The following is a 20928-nucleotide window of genomic DNA, read 5'->3' as shown; positions in this document are numbered from 1 at the left end:
TATGGTGGTAAAGATACAAAGCACTTAGACTTTCTAAAGTTTTTTTTTTTACAACTCTGCCTCCTTGTGTTCATCCCAAGTCAAGTGAATCACTGCTGCCTTCTAAAGTGGGTTAACCCCAAAGCTCGTTTTAGTCCCCCTTGTGGAGGCTGTCTGTGGTGAGATCTCACAGAATAGACCCCAGTCCTGGAGCTTTGATATATAATAGCCTCCTGTAGCCAGCCTCCAGTCCTTTGCTGTGAATTACCCCTTTTGCTACTTAATCCCTTTTCTTCTTTAATTACAATGAGAGGATTGTGGAAGTTTGTGGACTAAGGATATAAGCACTGAGGATTTTGTGAGCTGAGGATTTTTTTTCTTAATTTTAAGGAAAAAAAAGAAGATGCCTAATTGCCAATACACACATGAAAAGTTATGCAACGTCACTTGAGAGAACTGGAAACTAAAATCACCAAGAGATATCATAACATACCCATCAGGATGGCTAAAATTCAAAAGGCTGACAACACCAGATGTTGGTAAGAATGTGGAGCAACTGAAATTCTCACACATTGCTGTGGGGTGAGGAGGGTAGGTAGAAAATTGTTTGGCAGTATTGACTAAAGCTAAACTTATACCTACATTATGACTCAACAATCATACTTCTATGATTAGTCGTAAGAGAGGTAAATGCATCAAAAGACGTGAGCATAATATGGTGTCCCTAGCTGTTTTATTCACTAGAGCCCAAACCCTAAAACAACATAAATACCCAGTAACAGAAAATTTGACAAATAAATTGTGGTATATTCCTACAACAGAATACTATGCAGCAATAAAAAAGAATGAATTATTGGTATGTGCAACAACATGGATGAATATCAGAAATTATGATCAATGAATATGCATCATATTGTATGATTCCAATTATATGAAACTTAGGAACAAACAAAACTAATTCATGGAGATAGAATTCTGAATAGTGATTACCTTTGGTGGAAGTGTTGACTGGGAAACAATACAAAGGAACTTGCTGAGTGCAGAAAAGTTCTCTATCTTGATCTAAGTGGTGGCCACTCCTGTGTATATGAATGCAAAATTTCATTGAGCTATGCCTTTAAAATTAGTATACTTTATGCACTTTATTATATGATCATTATATCTGCCTAAAAAGAGACAAAACACATTTGCCGTTAAGTGTATTCCAGGGTCAGTTAGGGAAAAACTAACTGAACCAGCTCCAAAAATGCTTTCCTAGACCACAAACTGGTAAAAGGTAGAGCATTATATTAGATGCACCAGGGCATGCATGCTATGTAGTCACTTAAAGTTTAAGCACAGTAATGAAATCCTGTAGCAATTGGAAAAACAATAAAAGTATGCTTAAGCAAAAGTTGTCGATATTACATTCCTGATAAAAAAGATAATTTCTTTTTAAAAACTTCAGTAGCAGGTTACTTTTTTCTGAGTTGGCCTTTCCACTAAAAGGGTTATCATTGACCTAGGAAAAAAAAGACATTCTTCAGATAATCCTTAAAAAAATATTGTTTCTCGCAGCCAAGCTTTTGAAGGAGGGAGCAGGAGCCGGCTTCACAGGTTGAGGGCAGAGCCACAAACGCTCCACATCAGCTAAGCCTGGAAATACTGCATCTCCTTGTAAAAAGAGGATGCACAGAAATTGGAAGTCACTCCACTTCCAGTCAGGGCTGTGAAGATCTTGTGGGCCGGGCCATATGTATCCTCAGAAAAGAATCTGGGGTGTCTGTTCTAATGCACACAAGAAAAGGTGCCATCACAGAGCAAGACTGCAAACATTTTATTTTGGAAAACTGATAAAACACATGTAACACCTACTAAGTTTGCCAGATAAAATAGATGTTCAGTTAAATCTGAATTTCAGCTAATCAATGAATACTTGTTTTTATATAACTAGGTACCATGAAATATTTGGGAAATACTTTCACTAAAAATTTACTTGTGTTTATCTGAAATTCAGACTTAATTGGGCGTCCTGAATATTTATTTGCTAAATCTGACAACCCTCTTTCCCTTGGCCATATATATCGTCTTGCTACGTTACTGTGTATTCTCTGGAAGAATGAGACTTTCTGGAGTGTTCTCAAAACTAACTTGAAGTGGGGTCTAAAATGCACACTCCGCATTGCTTAAGGGAGTGACCCTCTGAATAGGAATATTTGAGAGAGCATTGATAAAAGTTGAAGACATATTGACCGTAATCTGTACCAGAAGCCTGGTTAACTGGTATGATCAAGATGTTCCATCCGGTGCTTCCCCTTGTGGCAGGAAAAGTAACAGCTCCTTCTTCCATTTCACTGCAAAAGACACTCCCGCCCCCTGCCTCCATTACTGGTCTCCAGAAACCATGCCGTGCCTCCCATCCTTTACCTCCACATAGCCCCCAAGCAGCTGAGGCTTTTGAAGTCAAAAATTGTCCCAGGACTCAGCACTTTGACCTGAAATGAGTAGCCCTACTTCAAGAATACCTCACTTTAATGAGAAGTACTATATGCCATTTGGAGGGTTGTTCCTGAAAAACGGAACGATCTAGGTTGGGGTCTGGGAGAGAGACTCTCTACCTCTGAGGAGAGCAGCTGTGGGGGTCTCCTGTGCAAACTGGAGCAGCCCCTGGGGGTGAGAGAGGAGTCCAGAAGAGGATGGGAGTGAGCCCCTGGGGGTGAGAGAGGAGTCCAGGAGAGGGTGGGAGTGAGGGCAAGATTTTTTAGAAGCGGCTAGAGGCAATAAGGCCCTGACTTGGAGGTCTGAGCTCAGGACACTTTCTTGACCCCTCTTGGTAAACATGGGGTATTGGGCATGGTGGGAGCAGGTACTTGAACCATAGTAGATGTTAAACAAAAAACTTTCATGACCGAAAGCTTTTCTGAACAAAAGTGTTTATTGAGCCATATGCTAGCCAGAAAAGGACCAGGTCCTGGGGCATGAAATCTAAACCACCAACAAGAGGGCTAGGTGGAAAAGACGACGCATGTCTGCAGTCCTGGAGTTGAAGGGCTCTTTTATGCATTATGCTTTTGGGAAGAAAGATATAAGTTGTTTTGAAAGAATTTAGCAGTCTGTAGGAAGAAATATTTATTATTCTTCATTGGTTACAGGCAACAGCTCTGAAAAATCACATATACGCAGGATGCGTTGGAGTCTGCTGGTCAGCTTATAGATGCCTGGAGGTTGGTTCAAAGCTCCAACATATATTCAGGAATGTGAGCAGTCCTTTGTTAATTAGCCCACAGCTAATAACTGATTATTCTTACCTCTTTCTCTTACTGCCTGCTGTAATTCAGTGTAGGACATCATAGAAGTTCTCTCTTGTCACAGATATTTCTCCAATAGCTTGTTTGCATTTTTCAATTCTAAACATTTAAAATGAGAGTGTGTATGAGGAGTAACAGAAACCCATTTAAACTATCTTAATCAAAAATAGGTATATTGTTATAAAGATATTGAGAGTTTCTTATTGACTCCCAAGAGCTCCCAAAGGACTAGAGCTACATGTGCTGGACTTCTAGATCTATACTGTCCGCTATAGAGGTCATTAACCACATATGGCTTCTAAACTTAAAATTAATTAGAATTGAATAGAATTTAAAATTCAGTTCCTTAGTCTTACTATATTTTAAATGCTCAGTACCACATGTGGCTAGTGGCTACCATGACAGGCAGCCCAGATACAGACATTTCTGTCATTGTAGAACATCCTGTTGGAGAAACACTATTCTAGATTATTTTTCCAGTTTACAATGACCATTATTCCTATCTGCTGTCCTGATCCCCAGGAGTGGGGCCTTAGCTGCTATTAAATCAAATTTAAAAATTGCCCCTGCTTAAAAACCTGTGGCTGCTTAGGGCTCTTATAATAAACCAAACCCCTCAGTAGGGCCTGACTAAACAAGTTCCTGACTGCTTTTTCCAATCATACACACCAGCCATTTTGAAGGACACAATCTAAGCTCCTTGGCCACTTCTTAATCTAGGACAATTGAGTCAAGTTGGGCCAATCAGTCAGGAGGGATGGTGGTCTGCTGGTGACTCTGACTAGCCCTGCCCTCTGAAGGATTGGTATGTCTCATAGTTATCTACAGCATCTGCTTTATACTTGGTTTTGGAATTGGGTTGGATCCCTTGATAGCTGAACTTTCTTATAAATTGTCTTAAATTTCTGATCACTAAAGGTCATTGCCTTGGTTAGGTTAGTACATGAACACTCTAGGGTATGACAGGTCAATTTGTATGTAGCCCCAATCACCTCATAAAAGAAACCGTGTGTCTTTCTGATCCTTTTTTGCTAGGGACCATTCTGCAGAGGGCTGGATCTTGGGAGATTTTAAAGCAGCTAGGGATCTCCAACTTGATTTCTACCTTGCTTTTATAGTGAGGGTCCAGAATGAGTCATCCCAAGATGTGCCTCTGTGGTATGCAGATTGTTTTGAGCTAAAGGCAACTTTATCTGCAGGCTCAAGAGAAACTTCTACTCTCTTCCTTAACTACCTAGAAGAATTTGAATTAGCGGCCTTGCGCATAAGAGATATCAAAGCTAATTTCTTTTGACCTATCTATAAGGCAGGGCAAACTTCTTTTTACTAATGGTCCACTCTCCTTATCCCAAAATGAACTTTTTAAGTCCCTAGGGCCTCTTACCTCATTCCTAGATCAGGATGTCTTATATACCCATTTTCCCTTTCTGTTTTTGAGCCTCTAGTGCATGTGAGGTCTCTGACTCAGGTATTCAGGATTCTCATACATGTATATATATATGTGTGTGTGTGTGTATATATATATATATATATATATATATATATATATTCAATTTGGTTATTTTCTCTCACTAATCTGACATATGCCTATTTGATCACTAGACCTTGAGGGAAGAGGAAAATTTGTTCCTCTCTCACAGTATATATATATATATATATATATATATATATATATATATATATATATATATATATATATATATTTGGCATGTTAGGGTTCAAATTTTTGCATAAACAAGTCAAGCAAAAACAAGTTTCTTCAGATTCTTTTGCATATTTGTCAGGAAGCCTTACATCGTTCTTCTTTCTTGGCCTTTCTGTCTTCTCTTTTGTCTTTAGAGCTGGACCCTAAAGCCCTGGGCCCTTGATAAAAGCAGTGATGCACAAATACTACCACAGCATTTTATGTTACCTTTTCATGAACCAGGTTCCAGTTTTTGGGATGGCCACTCTGTTCCTCTGGGACCTCTAACCCATTTGTAAGTGAAGTGCCATAGTGATGGGACAATTTTGCTCTTTGGTGTCACCATGACCACTAAACTCCTTACCCTGTGCCCATTCCATCTCCTGGCCCTGCCTCCTGGGCGGCTTTCTGTCCTTCTTATTCAGACTCAATCAGTGACCTGGTGGCCCTTTTCCAGCTGATCCAAGCAGACTTTTTCTTAGCAGAGCCCAATTATCTGCTCACTCTTTACTTTCCTAGTTCTGTTTACCATGACAACTGCACAAAACCTGAGTGCCTCCCCCCACCCTGGGGCACTTTCTGTCCTGGGTGCTGCCCAAGGAAATAATAAAACAATATTTCTTGCTTGAAGCTTGTACATCTTGAAAGATGTGTGAAAGAGAAAGGGACACTTATTCATGCCTATTGTGGACCAAACAAGGTTCTAGGGAAAGTTACCTCACAGGATTATCTGATTATAAATTCCTAATTGGGCAGGTCCTAGTTCCTAGTAAAGCCCCAGGCCTATAACTTCTTTAGCAAAGGGCTTATTTATCTTTACCTTGAGCAATCCTTGTCCATTGTTTCTGTGCATCTAGGTTAACATGCTTTTGAAATGTGCCCTTTCAGACCCTTCCTTCTAATACTACCCTGAAGAGAGCAATCCCCAGGTGACCGACCACCCTTAAGAGTTTAACTGTCCTATACTCTAATATCTGCCTTGCTTTCTCCCACCTTCAGGTAATATTCCTTATGTTTCCTCTTTAATCTCAAACGCATAAAAGAACCTGTAAACTGTTAGTCTCAGCATTTACTTCAGGTTTGGATATTCTTACATCAACACTACTATCTTCCAAGCCTAGTATAGGTGATTTGCAAATGGAAAGATTTGATATTCACAAAGACCTAAGAGGTCACTTGCTTTATTTTTCTGCCTACAGTACCCGGTCTTCCTAGGTGGCCTCCTATCCAAGTACTAACCAGGCCCAACCCTGCTTAGCTTCCGAGATCAGACGAGATAGAGGTCACTTTCGTATATTCCTGTTTTGAGTGATGTGAAGTAGGCTTGGCTTAGGATGGTATGGGTTTTGTTCTGCGAAAAAGTCGTCTCTGAGAGCTGTATTGGGGCCGAGAGAAATTTAGCTCCTGCTCTTTTCCCCAAGCCTTTGGCCCTGCCTGGAGGAAGGAATACTTTTCTCTAATTCACGCAAAGACATGTTGCAGTCTGGCCCATAGCCAGCACTCCATCTCTTCACACTATTCCTCAGGCCCAGTGAATGCTCCTGATAAGAGGGACATTACTTGCTCTTCCTGCCCCCCACCCACAGACAGGGTGCCAATCAAAGTGCCTACCCAGGACAGGCCCTCAGACAAACTGGCTCCTTCCCCCTTCCTCTGTTCATGCCATTTTTGGGTTGATAAATGCCTTGTTCACCCAGTAAACTCTCAACTAAAATGTTATTGCCTCCTAGGTGAAACCACCCTGCTGTCCCACCCTATAACTTTCTCTTAACCACCTGCCACTGCACTGCTCTGTAAGAGTCAATTTTTTTTTTTGATTTGGTCAATGTCACAGTAAAATTTTAAAATATGAAAGAGGAAGTCTACGGCCATGCCACCCTGAACATGCCCGATCTCGTCTCATCTTGGAAGCTAAACTGGGTTGGGCCTGGTTAGTACTTGGATGGGAGACCACCTAGGAAGATCAGGTGCTGTAGGCATAAATAATAATAAATAATTTAAAAAAGAAATAAAATAATTATTTTGGGGCAGGGCATCGGTTTTTTTTTGGGAGGGGAGAGAAAGGAAATATTTTTATCATGCAGATTCCCTCTTCCTTCTATGGAGGATGGGGGATGGAGAGGGCCCACTTGACATTATTTTATTGGCGATGACCAGAAAATTCCAGACTGGTTGATAAAGGTAATGTTTCTTGGAGAGGCTGAAACAGCAATTAGAGCAGGTATTAAATCTAGGTTTATAGCATGGGCTTTAGTATGAGTGATGCCATTTTTGGCCTGTGGTTTTCTTTTTAACAGTGTATATAGGAAAAAATATAGGATATGTAGGGTTCAGTACTATATGTGGTTTCAGGCATCCACTGGGAGTCTTGTAAGGCATCCCCTGTGAATAAGGAGGGACTGACTACACACATTGTCACTAACTTCCAATTGACATTTAGCATTTTTCTCAATATGATATCTATAGGCAACAAATCACAGCAGTTTCTAGAGTTCTGTCACCAAAAGAAATTTTCATGTTACATTGCAGTTGTTGCAGGTATCTTAAAACTTTTTTTACATTCTACTCTACTTCAAAATTAAGATAGTCATTATATTTGGTATATTTGATCAAAAAGATATTTTTAAGAAATATTTCGATAACTATGTTTCCATTTAATCAGTTTCCTCTGTATCTGTACAGTTTGTTTTATACATTTAAAAATATTATTCTAAGAAGGGGTCCACAGACTTTACTAGACTTTGGCACAAAAAGAAGTTAAGAACCCCCTAACCTGGGAACTGTTCACAGACCCAACTGCCTCCAAGGGCCAGCTGGATGCTTGAAAACTAGGGCCTGCTTTTGTTTTCCTATGTTTGAATGGAAGAAATATTTTCTATTGCTTTTAACTCTGCTCTAAGAAAAACTGCATTAAACACTTGATATAAATGGCAATTGACACTAGCTTCCATGAGAGAAATATTAGGGTGTAAAGGAGACTGGTGGACTGTAAGCACATGTCCCAGCATCTTCTTGCTGCAGCTGACCCTTGCCTTGTGGAAAACTGGGCCCAGGATAGCCAGAGCCTCCAATTTTCAAGAAAAGCCAGAAATTTGGATTTTTGTCCTATTTCTAGTGTTGGCAACCAGTTAAAAAAATTAAAAACAACACGTAGGCGGGTTCTCCCACCACCCGTGTCACTGGTCCCAGCAGCTCCGGCAACTGGAGGAGCGTCACCTGCCAAGGAGCCCAGCTTTTCCCATCCAAGTACTAACCAGTTCCATCCTGCTTAGCTTCCGAGATCAGACGAGATCTGGCGCGGTCAGGGTGGTATGGCTGAAGATGAGCCCAGCTTTTTCAAAGGGTCTCATGGCCCTGGCCAGAAGGCACCCGGCTGGAGCCCGCTCCAAGGCTGTGGTGCCCAAAACCAAGGTCAGCTCCGCCCAGGGGGCGGCAAAGGAGGAGCCCAGGAGTAGGTATGGGAGGTTGTCAGCTAAGCCTGCTCCTGCAAAAGTGGAAATGAAGCCAGAAAAGGCGGTAGGAAAGGATAAATCTTCAGACAAAAAAGTGCAAACAAAAGAGAAAAGGAGAGCAAAGTGGCTAACCAAGAAACTAAAGGTTTACCTGCAGAAAACGGAGAAACTAAAAAGCGAGGACAGTCCAGCCTCTGAGGAAACAGGAAAGAAGCCAAGTCCAATTAATATCATATACAATGTCTAATCAATGGTCCTTGTCTCCCTACTTGTACAACCCAGAGGAATATTTTTATCAACTATTTTGTAAATGCAAGTTTTTTGCTAGTTCTAGAAACGTGTTTAAGACAGGAATTCCACCATCTTTTTTTTTTTTTAAGTAAATGTTTTTTTTTTAAGAGGTAGAATCATTTGCTGGTTGTTTATTTTTTGGTACAATCAGAAAATAGTGGGATTTTGAATGTGGAAGGCTTTGATTGTCTTGGGTGTCAGCTTAACATTCCATAGATGGCGTATTTCTTATATCCTATAACACAAAGCATACTAAATGGCAATTTGGCGTCAGTTGTGCATTTAATATGTCTTGAACATTTTAAATTACTTTTATTCCTACGTTTTGGGTAGAATCCTTTCCAAAAGAAAACCACTCCTTGATCTTGGCTCTCCCAGTCAGAATTTTGTAACATCTTTAGTGCTGGTAGTCTAGTTTTCCTAGTAACTTTGTTAATGTGCTGTGAAAGATTGAAAATTTGATTATGTAGTATATATGATATTAAACTGTCAGTGGGACTCTGATGTAGCAGTCAGTGTGTCAACATTTGAAGATATTGGTATTTGATATTCTATTAAGGAAAATTAGCCTCCAAATTTTAAGCTGGAAAGTCACTAGAGTAACTTGTTTTGAAAAGAATCACAGCTATATGACTTTTTAGGTTTTTGGTACATATGTTAAGAATTGTGTACAGATTGAAATATGTTTACTTATCCTCAAAATAATTAATAAAATCTCAATTATGAAAGGAAAGAAAAAACATTTAGGCTACATGGAAGTTGTCTGCAGGCTGCATTTCATACCAGGCCATAGTTGGGGCCTTGGATCTCAAGGGAGAAGCAAAGAAGACTGAAGCTAGAACCTTGGAGAGCACTGCTATCTATAGGGTGAGTAGAGGAAGAGAATGAAGGAGACATATTGATAGTGGGAAAGGTGGGAGGATAGGGTGCAGGTATGTCATGTAAGGAGACTTTTGAGGGGGAAGTGAGAGGACCCTGTGTTATGCGACACTGAGATAAGCCTGAAGAAACCTTTCAGAGGTTATGATTTGAGCCTGTTAGTCCCTGCCATGAGTGCCCTTCCTCACCCATGCCTTTGTCTTTGCCATTCCTTCTATTACACCTTTTCTTCTCACTGCTCTGTGAACTCCTACTTATCCTGTAAGGCTTGGCTTCAGTGTGACCCCTCTTTCCTCTTCAGTGGATGCTTGACTTGCTTTTCCAGCAGAGTTTCCAGAGTCCTTGATTCTACGCTATAGCACTTGCCACATTTGATTCAAGTATACTTTGGGGTCTGTGGGTCTTACCCACATTTCATCCACTGGCTATAAGGTCTTGTGGTTGGGGGACTGTATCTTTTTTATCCTTCTCTCCAGGTCTGCCCCATGCTTGGTACATATTATGCAGTGCTTATGCAATGTTTGTTGAAGCATAGGGGCTAAGGGCAGGAACTCTGAGCCAGGCTGCCTGGGTTGGAACCTGACTTTGCCACTTTCTGTGTAGCCCTGGGCAGATTTTGACCTTTCTGTGCCTATTTGCTCATCTATCAAATATACTCCTCACATCAAACTTTTATTGTAAAGAATAAGATTAAACAAGTTATACTCAAAGCACGCAGAACAGTGCCTGATACTTTAATATATAAATATTATTTATATTTAATATATAAATTTGATATTTAATATATAAATATTATTATTAAATGTTAGCTGTTATTAAATTTTTTCATTTGTTTTGTACATTAGTGCATCCTCGGTGCCCAGAACAGTGCTTGAAATAACCTCTTTTGTCTTATTTTATTCAATGTTCAAATTTCCTTCTCCAGGTAAGGCTGATTATAGTGCAAGTTGCAGGTTAATTTAAATTTCAGTTTTTGTTCTTGCTCTCACAGGGAGTGAATAGGCTTCAAAACACTGTAAAGTTTACATAATCAAGAAAAAGTGTTTTGCAGCCACACAGGCCTGGATTTGAATCAGGACCCCCCGACCCTAAGCTACTTGGCCTCTCTACCTATAACCTTTACTTTCTTCGTAAGATTGTGATGGAAAAGCTATTTATTGTGCATTTTGAGACCACTTAGGCGCTATACAACTATGTTATGACTGGATCTCCACATTGGTTCCTTGGTAGGGTTTCAGGAAAATAAAAAGTAGCTCTTTATCAATAAAAGACTGGGAGACCCGTAATCTCTAAACTGAGGTCCAGATGGCCTGGGCTTTCCCGTCCCACGGCTAGTCGGGGGCAAAGCCTTGAAGGTTTGGGTGGGCAATCTGTGCTAGATCAGTCTAGAATCCAGGGGTCCAGACTAAACTCCAAGCTTTCTTTCAGGTCAAACGTCACAATCCATAAATCCTGGTAAGGACTAAGGAAACGTCTAAATCCTTTAAATCATTAAGTGAAATCCGAGACGCAGGGAGAGAGAGGGTCGAAGTGTGTAGTTAGGGGAGAAATAAACGTTAGAGCAAGAGAAGGAGGTTGATGCCGGAGAAATGATGCATCTTCTATAGTGGAAGGGCAATGGAGCGCAAGAGCTCATTATCCTGAGTTAAAGCGGGGCCCAACGAAACCTGTGGGCCCTTGGAATTTCGGTTCCACCCCGGAACTCCAGGCTTTGACTACAGTTCAGTCGCCTGACGCCCTGGGCCCCTCGCCCCGCCCCGAGGTTAATTAGGCCGTACCATTATGCTGTTTTAGGGGTGAAGGTGGGCTCGTGCTGCAGAGAAAATAGGAGTTCGTTAGAAAAAACATGATTATATTACTTGAAGATTCTTAGTTAATATGCTTCCCTTATGTCGGGCTCTTACGCTCCCAAGAGTGGAAGGAGTCTGGCGGTACTTCCCCCTTTACTTCCGCATTTGGAACAGTCCTCCGCGGTACGTAGGCGGGGAGGCGTACATAAACCTCGACGCAAGCCGCGCGAGCGTTCAGTCCTCGAGGCGTCGGTGCTCTGCGGTTTTGGAAGCTCTTTTTTTTTTGCGTCGGCCTTTGCGCGCGTGCGCCGACATGGCCTCAAACGGTATGTAAGGGCGCGAGCCCTGCTAGGCTTTTGTTTTTCGGTGGGACTCGGGCGGCGATCGTACTGGTACGATCTTCTCGTACTACTGTGGCGGGAAGCCGCTGAGAAGGGTGGAAGGGGGAGGCCGATGTCGCCATCTTGTTTTCACTCTTCTGAAGCCTCTCACGGGGTTGGGAGGTCTTTCCTTCGCAGTCCCTTTTTTTGAGGTGAGGTGTAGGAGGCACGCTTCTTGGTGATTTGCAACGTGAGGCACGGATGGAAATGTTCGGTCCTCGTAGCCTTTCCCCCCGTCCCCGGTTTCCAGCCCTGCGTTCAGGCCCGCTTTGTCGCAGTGCTGCATCCGGGCACTCCTTGAGCGCACGCGCTCTGCTGGCCCCACCCCCCTTTCTCGCGGTGCGAACCCCCTCCCACCTCGTGTTGGTCCTGCTTTTTGTCGCGAGACCCTCGCCCGGAGACTCCGCGGTGTGCGTCCCGTGTAGGCCTCACCCCCTCCACTCCCGCTTCGTCCCTCGGGACGGGGCGAAACTGCCCTATTCCCGCCTCGGTTGCCACGCGGCCGGGGACCGGGGCTCGGGATCGGGGCCGCGCGCCTGCTTAATGGTGGTAATGGGAGATCCTTGGGGGTCGTTCAAAGGATTTGGGGACCGGGCCCGAGCGTTTTCTTTCCTAAATATCCTCTTAGGCGAGAACCGAAAGGAGCAGCCGCCCTAGGCCACACCCTCTCCCGGACCTTTTGCCCTTTTCTGCGGGGGAAGCGCCTCCTTTACAGTTATGGAGGAGAGGAGTTGATATGGCTAGTGTGTTTTCACTGTGGTATTTTAAAAGCGCTTTCACTGCTTTTGGTTCGCCGAGTCTCCCCACAACTCTGGGGAAGGCACAGTGACAAGAAAACGGATTCATGTGGAGCCGCAGGGCTGGAGTCTTGAGTACCATTTGACTTGCCTCTTGAGGCCAGCACTTCGATGCACTAAAAGTCCACTTTTCTGGTCTCCAAGATTGGGCAAAGGGCGAAGATTGGCCTCTTTGGAGACATTGTTTGGTTGACAGTGGAGGAGGCCACATCCCAAATATTGCTGCCTCCTGCCTCCAGCAAAACCCACCCCACTTAAATACCTCTGATTTTAGCGTGTACCTTGGCTCATGGTGATACCTTCCTCATAGAGTTGGTATGAAAACGAGGTGTGTGTAAATTTGTTTCTCATATCAGTTGAATTTATGGAAAATTGTGGCTATCCACCAAGACTCTTGGTTTTTCCAATACGTATGGCCCCTTGGTCTGTGTAGAAATTTGCTTGTGTGTGTGCATGTGTTCGTCCTACTCTTTTAGGAAGGTGACGTAATTGTGTTTTTCTTTTGCAGACTATACCCAACAAGCAACCCAAAGGTGAGTGTCCATTTGGGGCTTCCAGAGTTTGTAGAGGGCAAGGGTTGCTAAGGTAGTTTTTCCTGATTGCACTGGTTTTCTTTTTTCCAGCTATGGGGCTTACCCCACCCAGCCTGGACAGGGCTATTCCCAGCAGAGCAGTCAGCCCTATGGACAGCAGAGTTACAGTGGTTACAGCCAGTCAGCGGACACTTCTGGCTATGGCCAGAGCAGCTATGGTTCTTATGGACAGACCCAGAACAGTGAGTTTCTTTTAGTGTGTCACACTGCCTCTTTCACTTTCTGAATGTTATTGCTTTTCTTAAACCTAAGCAGTGCTGAATGTTGAAACGCATGTTTTTTTCTCCCCCTCATTCAGTCTATAACCCTTAAAGCTCCTTGGAGTCTTGAGTTCTTTCAAACAAAAATGCTTATTGGTTTCTAATTGTTTTTTTTTTTATTTTCTTTGACTTTTTACTTTACTGTTTATGCTGCACTTAACCCAATTTCCCTCAGCATGAAAGCGAAATGTGAGGGAAATTACTCACTAAAGGGAGAAAGTTTCAGGCATTTAATACATACAGGGAGAAAATGATTTACAAGATGTTTGAAGTCAGGCTATGATATGTAATGTGGTACACAGAAAGGTAGAATTTGCCCCAATATCCTGAAATGTACAGAATGGATTATCCTCCTTGGCACCTGCAGACATACGGAACAGGTTTAAATACTGTTAATGAATAGTGGTCTCTGGGCTGTGGTTAGTGGTGGTCCTGGAGAGACTGACTTTGGGATGGGTGGGAGGAAATTGGAATTCTGAAGTTGGAACATCAGCCTTAGTGTAGAAGAGAAGGGTAACTTCTTTGGTTTGCTATGAGTTACAGAATTTCCAAGCAGCTTCTAAGAGGCTGGCATTTCAGGTATGGGTAGCATTAGGTAATAAGTAATGTTGTTTTCCAACTCATTTCCTGCTTTTTTTTCATAGTTTTTGTGACTTCCTTTCTATTTTCCTTGTAGCAGGCTATAACACTCAGCCAGCTCCCCAGGGATATGGCTCAGCGGGTGGCTATGGCAGCCAGAGTTCTCAATCTTCTTATGGGCAGCAGTCCTCCTACCCTGGCTATGGCCAGCAGCCAGCCCCTAGCAGCACCTCGGGAAGGTAAGGAGTTGTGGTGGGGGAGGCCTGAAAGATTAGGGGTGACTTGATAAGGAATTATATTATGACCAGCAACAGGAGCACATATGAGAAATAGTGGGGGGCGGGTAATCTTTGTTTGGTTAAGAGTTCAGAGAATAGGATGTATGTACTAAAAGTAAGTTTTGAACATGCCGGCATTATGATTCTTTCTTCTTTTCTTTAGTTATGGTAGCGGTCCTCAGAGCAGCAGCAACTATGGGCAGCCCCAGGGTGGGAGTTATGGTCAGCAGTCTGGCTATGGTGGACAGCAGCAAAGCTATGGACAGCAGCAAAGCTCCTATAATCCTCCTCAGGGCTATGGACAGCAGAACCAGTACAACAGTAGCGGTGGAGGTGGCGGAGGGGGTGGTGGAGGTGAGAAAGTGTCTTCAGTTTTCTCTCATACCTATTTTTGGTAAGGATTTATTTATATTCTGCTTGGCTCTTATTCTAAAAGGGTTCTTAAAAACCTTGATATTTTTGTTCTGTTCTTTTATTTCTATTCATTTATTCTTCAATGTAGTTCAATTGTTCCATGCCACTTCAACATTTTTTTTCCCCGCTCCTAAAGTGTCTTTTCTTACAGGTAACTACGGTCAAGATCAATCCCCAATGAGTGGAGGCAGCAGTGGTGGCGGCTATGGCAATCCGGACCAGAGTGGTGGTGGCAGCAGTGGCTACGGGGGAGGCCAGCAGGACCGAGGGGGCCGCGGCCGGGGCGGTGGTGGTGGTTACAACCGCAGCAGTGGTGGCTATGAACCCAGAGGTCGCGGAGGTGGCCGTGGAGGCAGAGGCGGCATGGGGTAGGTATTTTTGTGAGCCAGGGAGTAATATCAGTGGGGAAGTGTGGTGGGTTGCATGAATCTCTGTTGACGCCCAGTCTCTTAGGGAATGGTTAGTCTTATTTAGGGATTTGTGAGGACTTTGATTTGGGGGCATTGACTGTTTCTTTCTACATCCCCATTTTATTTTTGTGAGAACTGGGGAGCCTGAATCCCCACCTAAACCTCTGAATAGAGATTTGAGTATTGACACTTCTATTTCCAAAGGAAAAGGAAAAATATGTGTATGTATGGAGTCATTGATATTCTAGGCAACAAACATGAAAGTAAAAGCTTCTTTCTCTGCAAAGGAAACTGATGATCCCCACTCTTCCTGGTAATAGGGAAACTTAACTTGCATTCCCCTGTGAATCTCTAAGGGAGTTGTCAATGGTTAACCTGACTTTAGCTTCCAGGAATTGGCTACTCTTTCTGTATTCTGTAGTCATTTGAATCTGCCAGGTTGATTTGCGGTAATTTGACAACAGTGATGATTTTGTTTGTGAGTTGCTTTTTGGGGCTATCTGAAATGTGTAGACTTTTTGGACAAAATATGTTCGACAGTGGTATCCCACCCATTTGTTCCACTGTCCCTTCTGGTTACTTGTCCAACTGGACCTTTTCTCCCTTTTCAGTTGAAGTTGAAGTAAAACCTTAGATTTGATGTTAAAGCAGTTATCAAATCTGTTGGTAAATATGATTTGAAGGACCTTACTCTGTCTCCCTTGAAAAGGGGAGGAATGTCAGTGTGTTCCTTTTTTTGGAAAAAGTAGTTTATTCAAATGAGGGTTTATATATGGTAAGTATTCAGAGGTGGGTGGGGGCAATCTCAAAAACCGTACAAAAATGAGGAAAACTCTTCTGTGCGTGTGTTTAATGCAAAACTTTAAAAAGAAAAACAATTGTTATGTGACTGTTAACTTGCTCTGCATTTTATGTGCCACAGGTATGAAAGGTGACATTGCAAAATACTCCGCTCTTCTCGCAGTGTAGAAGGGGTGACCCCGGGGGTTGGGAGAGATCAAAAACAGCTCAGTAGTTAGGATAGGGTTTAGCTAAGTTTGTCTCGCTTTAAGGGGAAATCGCCTTTGGTTTTGACTTTTTATGGAATGGGGTTGGGTCTGCTTGCTGCTTTCAAAGCAAAAACCACAAAAATGTGTTCAGGGCTACCCCAGCCTGGTGTGAAATGTCTTCTGGGTAAATTGGGGGTAGGGTTTTTAAACCAACTACTGGGTTGTCAACCACTTGCGACAAGAGGAAAAAACATCTCCATCGGAAGAACAACCAAGGAAAATGGGTCATTTTTTTTCCAGAGGAAATAGATACATAACCTTTTAAAGCGAAATTCTTAAAAACTGTGTCTGAGAAATTGCACACGTGTGTGTGACATGCTCAAAGGTCAGACAAGGGGTGGTCAGGAAGGGGAATGTATTTTAGTATCCACTTGTATCTTTTTCCCAAAGCACATACCCTTGTTTGGGGAATATTAAACAAAAACAAACAAACAAACAAAAAACCCGCCCTTTTGTAGCTGTTGGAAGCTTCATGTCCTTTCTTCTAACTTGTCTTCTCCAGCGGAAGTGACCGTGGTGGCTTCAATAAATTTGGTGGTAAGTGAACAGAGTTTCCAAAATTCCCAACTCCCAGCAATGCTTTGTCTGATTGTTCATTTGCAGATGTCTTAGCGTGTTTTAAGTGTCAAAGGTTTTGAAGTGTCCAGAACCACCTCTAGAAAGGGGTGGGGTAGGATGCCACCTGCTGCCAGATGGGTGCTAACCTGGTGGCAGGCAGGGGTAAGACTCAGCAGTCTGCTTGTACCAAATTGGTTTGACCCAGGTTAATCAGGTGTTCAGTAGGCTTGACAGGAGTGTTGCCACACCTGGCACTAAGTGACCACTGTTATGAAAAACTGGAGTGTGTGCTGGAACACATACTAGCTTTGCTTTAGGATCCTTTTTGAAAGTGTTCAAGGCTAGTTTGTGTGTGTGTGTGTGTGTGTGTGTGTGTAAGAATTTCCAAATATTTTAATTCTGGAAGAGGGATGCGAAATAATTGCCCTGCTCTGAGGATGGTGAAGTTGGTGTATGTGTTTGTGTATATGTATACGTATATATACACACACATACATATATGTATAAAATATTGAATGGTGTCAGTTCAATTCTACTCAGATGGGCAAATAGAAATTAGCTGTGGGAAGGAAGATGTGAATTACAAGAAAAGTTGGGAGCATGAGTGGCTCATGGGAAATAACCAGGTCTTAAAACGACACAAACAATTCATGGGAAATGGCAAATTCGAGAAGTCTCCCAGTAAGCTGGAACTTTTCTGGTTTGGTTAACAAAAGGTTTCTTGATTTGTCTCACCATATAAAGCCAAAGGCCTGGGTTCATGATTTAGGTGTCATTTAATGTGGGTACAATATTTATATATGGTGAATTCAGAGAAACTGGTCAAAGATGGTCTCTGGGGAAAAAAAAAAAGAGAGGCTGCATTATGGAAATAAGATTTCTGGTCTGTTCCCTGGGATGTGCTTTAAAAATATAATAGTTATGTATGTATTTTTATTTTCATGTGATTTTGGGAAACAACATGGTTTAAAGAATGGTTTCTAAAGATGAAATTAAAAATTGTTTCATAAGGAATAAGTGTTTTTGGTGTTAAAGTCTGGAGAAACTGGATGGATGCATATCACAGTGCTGGTGGTAGGCCCATTTCTCTCTGGGGTGAGAGAACAGGGCCATGCTGATTTGGTTTATTAACTTCAATGGGTCTCCCTCCTGCCTGTCTGCCCCTCCCCCCAATACCTCCAATCTGTGCTGAGGACATTTCCCTGCCTGAGCTGGAAGAGGCAGCATTTTCAGAAGTGTGGAGTTGTCCCTGTGGGGACTCAAGTTAAATACAGATATTAAGGAAAGGGTCCTGTGTCGTTTTACCCAGCCAAGCCTAGGATTTTCTCTGGGCGGGCAATTCTGGACAGGGTTTAAAGTGAGGCTGTGAGGACGTACCTGATATTTTGCAAGAGTTTGGATTTGGTGTTAATTTTTTTTTCTTTGTCTGTCTCCACCTATTGACTAACGACTCCTTTCCTTGTTTTTTGTTTTTTGTTTTTTGTTTTTTTTTTGTTCCCCCATGTCACTTAAGGCCCTCGGGACCAAGGATCACGTCATGACTCTGGTGAGTGAATCCAGAGGTGGCATGAAAAAATGTCTCAAGTGTGATATCAAGACTTTCTGAATGTTCTTTGAAACTTGAAAGAATCTGAAAAAAAGCAAGATTAGATAAGGAAAATGAAGGAAGTTTAGGTATAGTTAGTGGTGATTTATACATGAGTGTATATCAATAACTGATAGTTTTCTCAGCAATTTTGAAGGCTTATTGTCAGGTAGGTGTTCTCTTTAAAGTTAGATTGAGTCACTGATTTGTGTTACCTTTGCTTGTTTTCTCTCTTTAATTTACATTTTTTTTCTGCATTCCACAAGCAGAACAGGATAATTCAGACAACAACACCATCTTCGTACAAGGCCTGGGCGAGAATGTTACAATTGAGTCTGTGGCTGATTACTTTAAGCAGATTGGTATTATTAAGGTACTTGTGGAGCAGAATGGATGTTTTCTGTCAGTGTTGCAGACTTTTGGATGGTTGTCAGCTTAATTTGTTAAGTAAAGAACATTAGATGTTATTTTCTAAAATCATGTAACAAGGCACAATTGATAAAAGAAAGGAATGTCCTAAACTTTGAATTTACAGCCTATAATCTTTAGTTTTATGTTTTAATATGATGTGAGAGAATACAGGCATTGGCTTTCAAGTTACATGTGAGATAGGAAATAGTAACTGGGAAGAGAGGAGCTGAAGTGGTTATAAAGCCTTAGTTTCTGGAGGAGGAAGATTGGAGGGTAGGTAGTACTCTATACCTGTCCTGTAAGCCTGATATTATCTCATGTTGCTTTCTTCAGACAAATAAGAAAACAGGACAGCCCATGATTAATCTGTACACAGACAGGGAAACAGGCAAGCTGAAGGGAGAGGCAACGGTATCATTTGATGACCCACCTTCTGCTAAAGCAGCTATTGACTGGTTTGATGGTATGTATGGGGGTGGGAGGTAGGACAAACAAGCCTTGGGAAACAGGCTGTACTTTCAGTCTTCCAACACTTTATTTGCTACTTAAATAATCTTCATTTTTGCTTACGTCTCGTTACATTATAAACTTTTTTCAGGAAGGAAGAGTCTTGTTGATTATACCAAGAATACTTTTGGACCCACAGGTCTCAATAAAAAGTCTCTTTTTTATACCTTCTTTATTTCATTAGGTAAAGAATTTTCTGGGAATCCTATCAAGGTCTCATTTGCTACTCGGCGAGCAGATTTCAATCGGGGTGGTGGCAATGGTCGTGGAGGCCGAGGGCGAGGAGGTGAGGAGCTGAGGAGCTATTTCCTGATGCTAGTATAAAGAGGTGATGGGAAGAGAGAGAGGGGAGGGAGGATGGTGAGGATTTACCTAGAAAAGGTTAGGTTAACCAAACTTGGAAAGGGACTAAACCTATTAACTTGTGTCTATACTAGGACCCATGGGCCGTGGAGGCTATGGAGGTGGTGGCAGTGGTGGCAGTGGCCGGGGAGGATTCCCCAGTGGAGGTGGTGGTGGTGGAGGGCAGCAGCGAGCTGGGGACTGGAAGTGTCCTAATCCGTGAGTAAAAAACTTAATATTTTTTTCTCAGTCTTGTTTGTGTGTCCTTTGTTGTGGTAGGGTTGTGTGTTTTCCAAACTAATAAATGCTAAGGCCATACTGATGGGGACAGATATGGCCGAGAGCTTACCTCCTAAGTGAGGTCACTATAGTGGGAAAAGTATTGGAATTGGGTTCACCAATTTGCAGTTTTTGTTCCTGGCTCTGCACCTGGGAAGCCTTTTGCCTGAGGCCTCAGGCCTCAGTTTTGTCACTGTCTGTGAGGTCACCGGAGTCTTTTCCTAATTCTAGGTCTTGCCTACATCCCACCTCTACAAACTAATTGTTTTACTTTTCCTCAGTACATGTGAGAACATGAACTTCTCTTGGAGGAATGAATGCAACCAGTGTAAGGCCCCTAAACCAGATGGCCCAGGAGGGGGACCAGGAGGCTCTCATATGGGTAAGGAAGAGTCAGAGCTGGTAAAAAAGATTTGAGATCAAAAAGCCCTTAATTTTAAGCAGGAAGGCTAGAGGGAAGGTAGGGATTATGAGGCTATGATATTTTTTTTCGTCATAGGAGGTAGCTATGGAGATGATCGTCGTGGTGGCAGAGGAGGCTATGATCGAGGTGGCTACCGAGGCCGAGGCGGGGACCGTGGGGGCTTCCGAGGGGGCCGGGGTGGTGGAGACAGAGGTGGCTTTGGCCCTGGCAAGATGGACTCCAGGTAAGTAGACTCTAAACTGAAATAAGAGTAATAGAACAGGTCCTGGGATACCAGGCTTTTGTTGAGAAAGTTTCATTTTGAGGGCTGTATTGGAAGTTGAGATTGTAACTATAGTGGGTAGGGAAGGAGGGAAGGAAAATATCTTAAATGAATCTGTAGATTCATATTTATGTATACTCAGAGATGAGACATTTCTTGGGCTAGGGTTTTGGGAGTGGGGTGGGTGGAGAGGTTGGTAATTCAAACCTTAATGGATAATTCTTTCTTGCAGGGGTGACCACAGACAGGATCGCAGGGAGAGGCCATATTAGCCTGGCTACTGAGGTTCTGGAACAGCTTTTCTTCTATACCCAGTGTTACTCTCATTATTTTGTAACCTTGCAACTCCTGATCACCCACGGGTTTTTTGTGTCCGACTATGTAATTGTAACCATATCTCTGGTTCCCATTAAAAACCATCATTTTAGTTAAATTTTT

At 42.5% G+C, this 20928-nt stretch overlaps 1 protein-coding gene and 1 pseudogene across 2 annotated transcripts; both read left to right on the top strand.

Moving 5' to 3' along the window:
- The first annotated feature begins 6810 nt into the window (after positions 1 to 6810).
- LOC120620578 (uncharacterized) lies at positions 6811 to 6929 on the top strand (annotated as a pseudogene).
- Positions 6930 to 11530: 4601 nt separating this feature from the next.
- On the top strand, positions 11531 to 20923 carry FUS (FUS RNA binding protein). Of its 2 annotated transcripts, none has more exons than XM_039884419.1 (15): positions 11531 to 11688; positions 13048 to 13072; positions 13163 to 13314; positions 14072 to 14210; positions 14413 to 14603; positions 14815 to 15031; positions 16625 to 16659; positions 18194 to 18226; positions 18535 to 18638; positions 19010 to 19139; positions 19368 to 19469; positions 19621 to 19744; positions 20086 to 20186; positions 20304 to 20451; positions 20723 to 20923. In XM_039884419.1, the coding sequence occupies exons 1-15, from the start codon at positions 11676 to 11678 to the stop codon at positions 20760 to 20762; spliced, it is 1554 nt and encodes a 517-aa protein (XP_039740353.1). In that variant the 5' UTR covers positions 11531 to 11675; the 3' UTR covers positions 20763 to 20923. The 2 variants fall into 2 exon arrangements, with proteins under 2 accessions (XP_039740353.1, XP_039740352.1); XM_039884418.1 differs by having other exon boundaries at positions 11532 to 11688; positions 14069 to 14210.
- The last annotated feature ends 5 nt before the right edge of the window (positions 20924 to 20928 follow it).

Source organism: Pteropus medius, unplaced genomic scaffold (genome assembly GCF_902729225.1).
Source record: "Pteropus medius unplaced genomic scaffold, Ma_sr-lr_union100, whole genome shotgun sequence".
In the NCBI taxonomy this organism is placed as follows: Eukaryota; Metazoa; Chordata; class Mammalia; order Chiroptera; family Pteropodidae; genus Pteropus; species Pteropus medius.
Note: the sequence above shows the minus strand (reverse complement) of the source record. Positions and strands in the feature narration are given on the sequence as shown.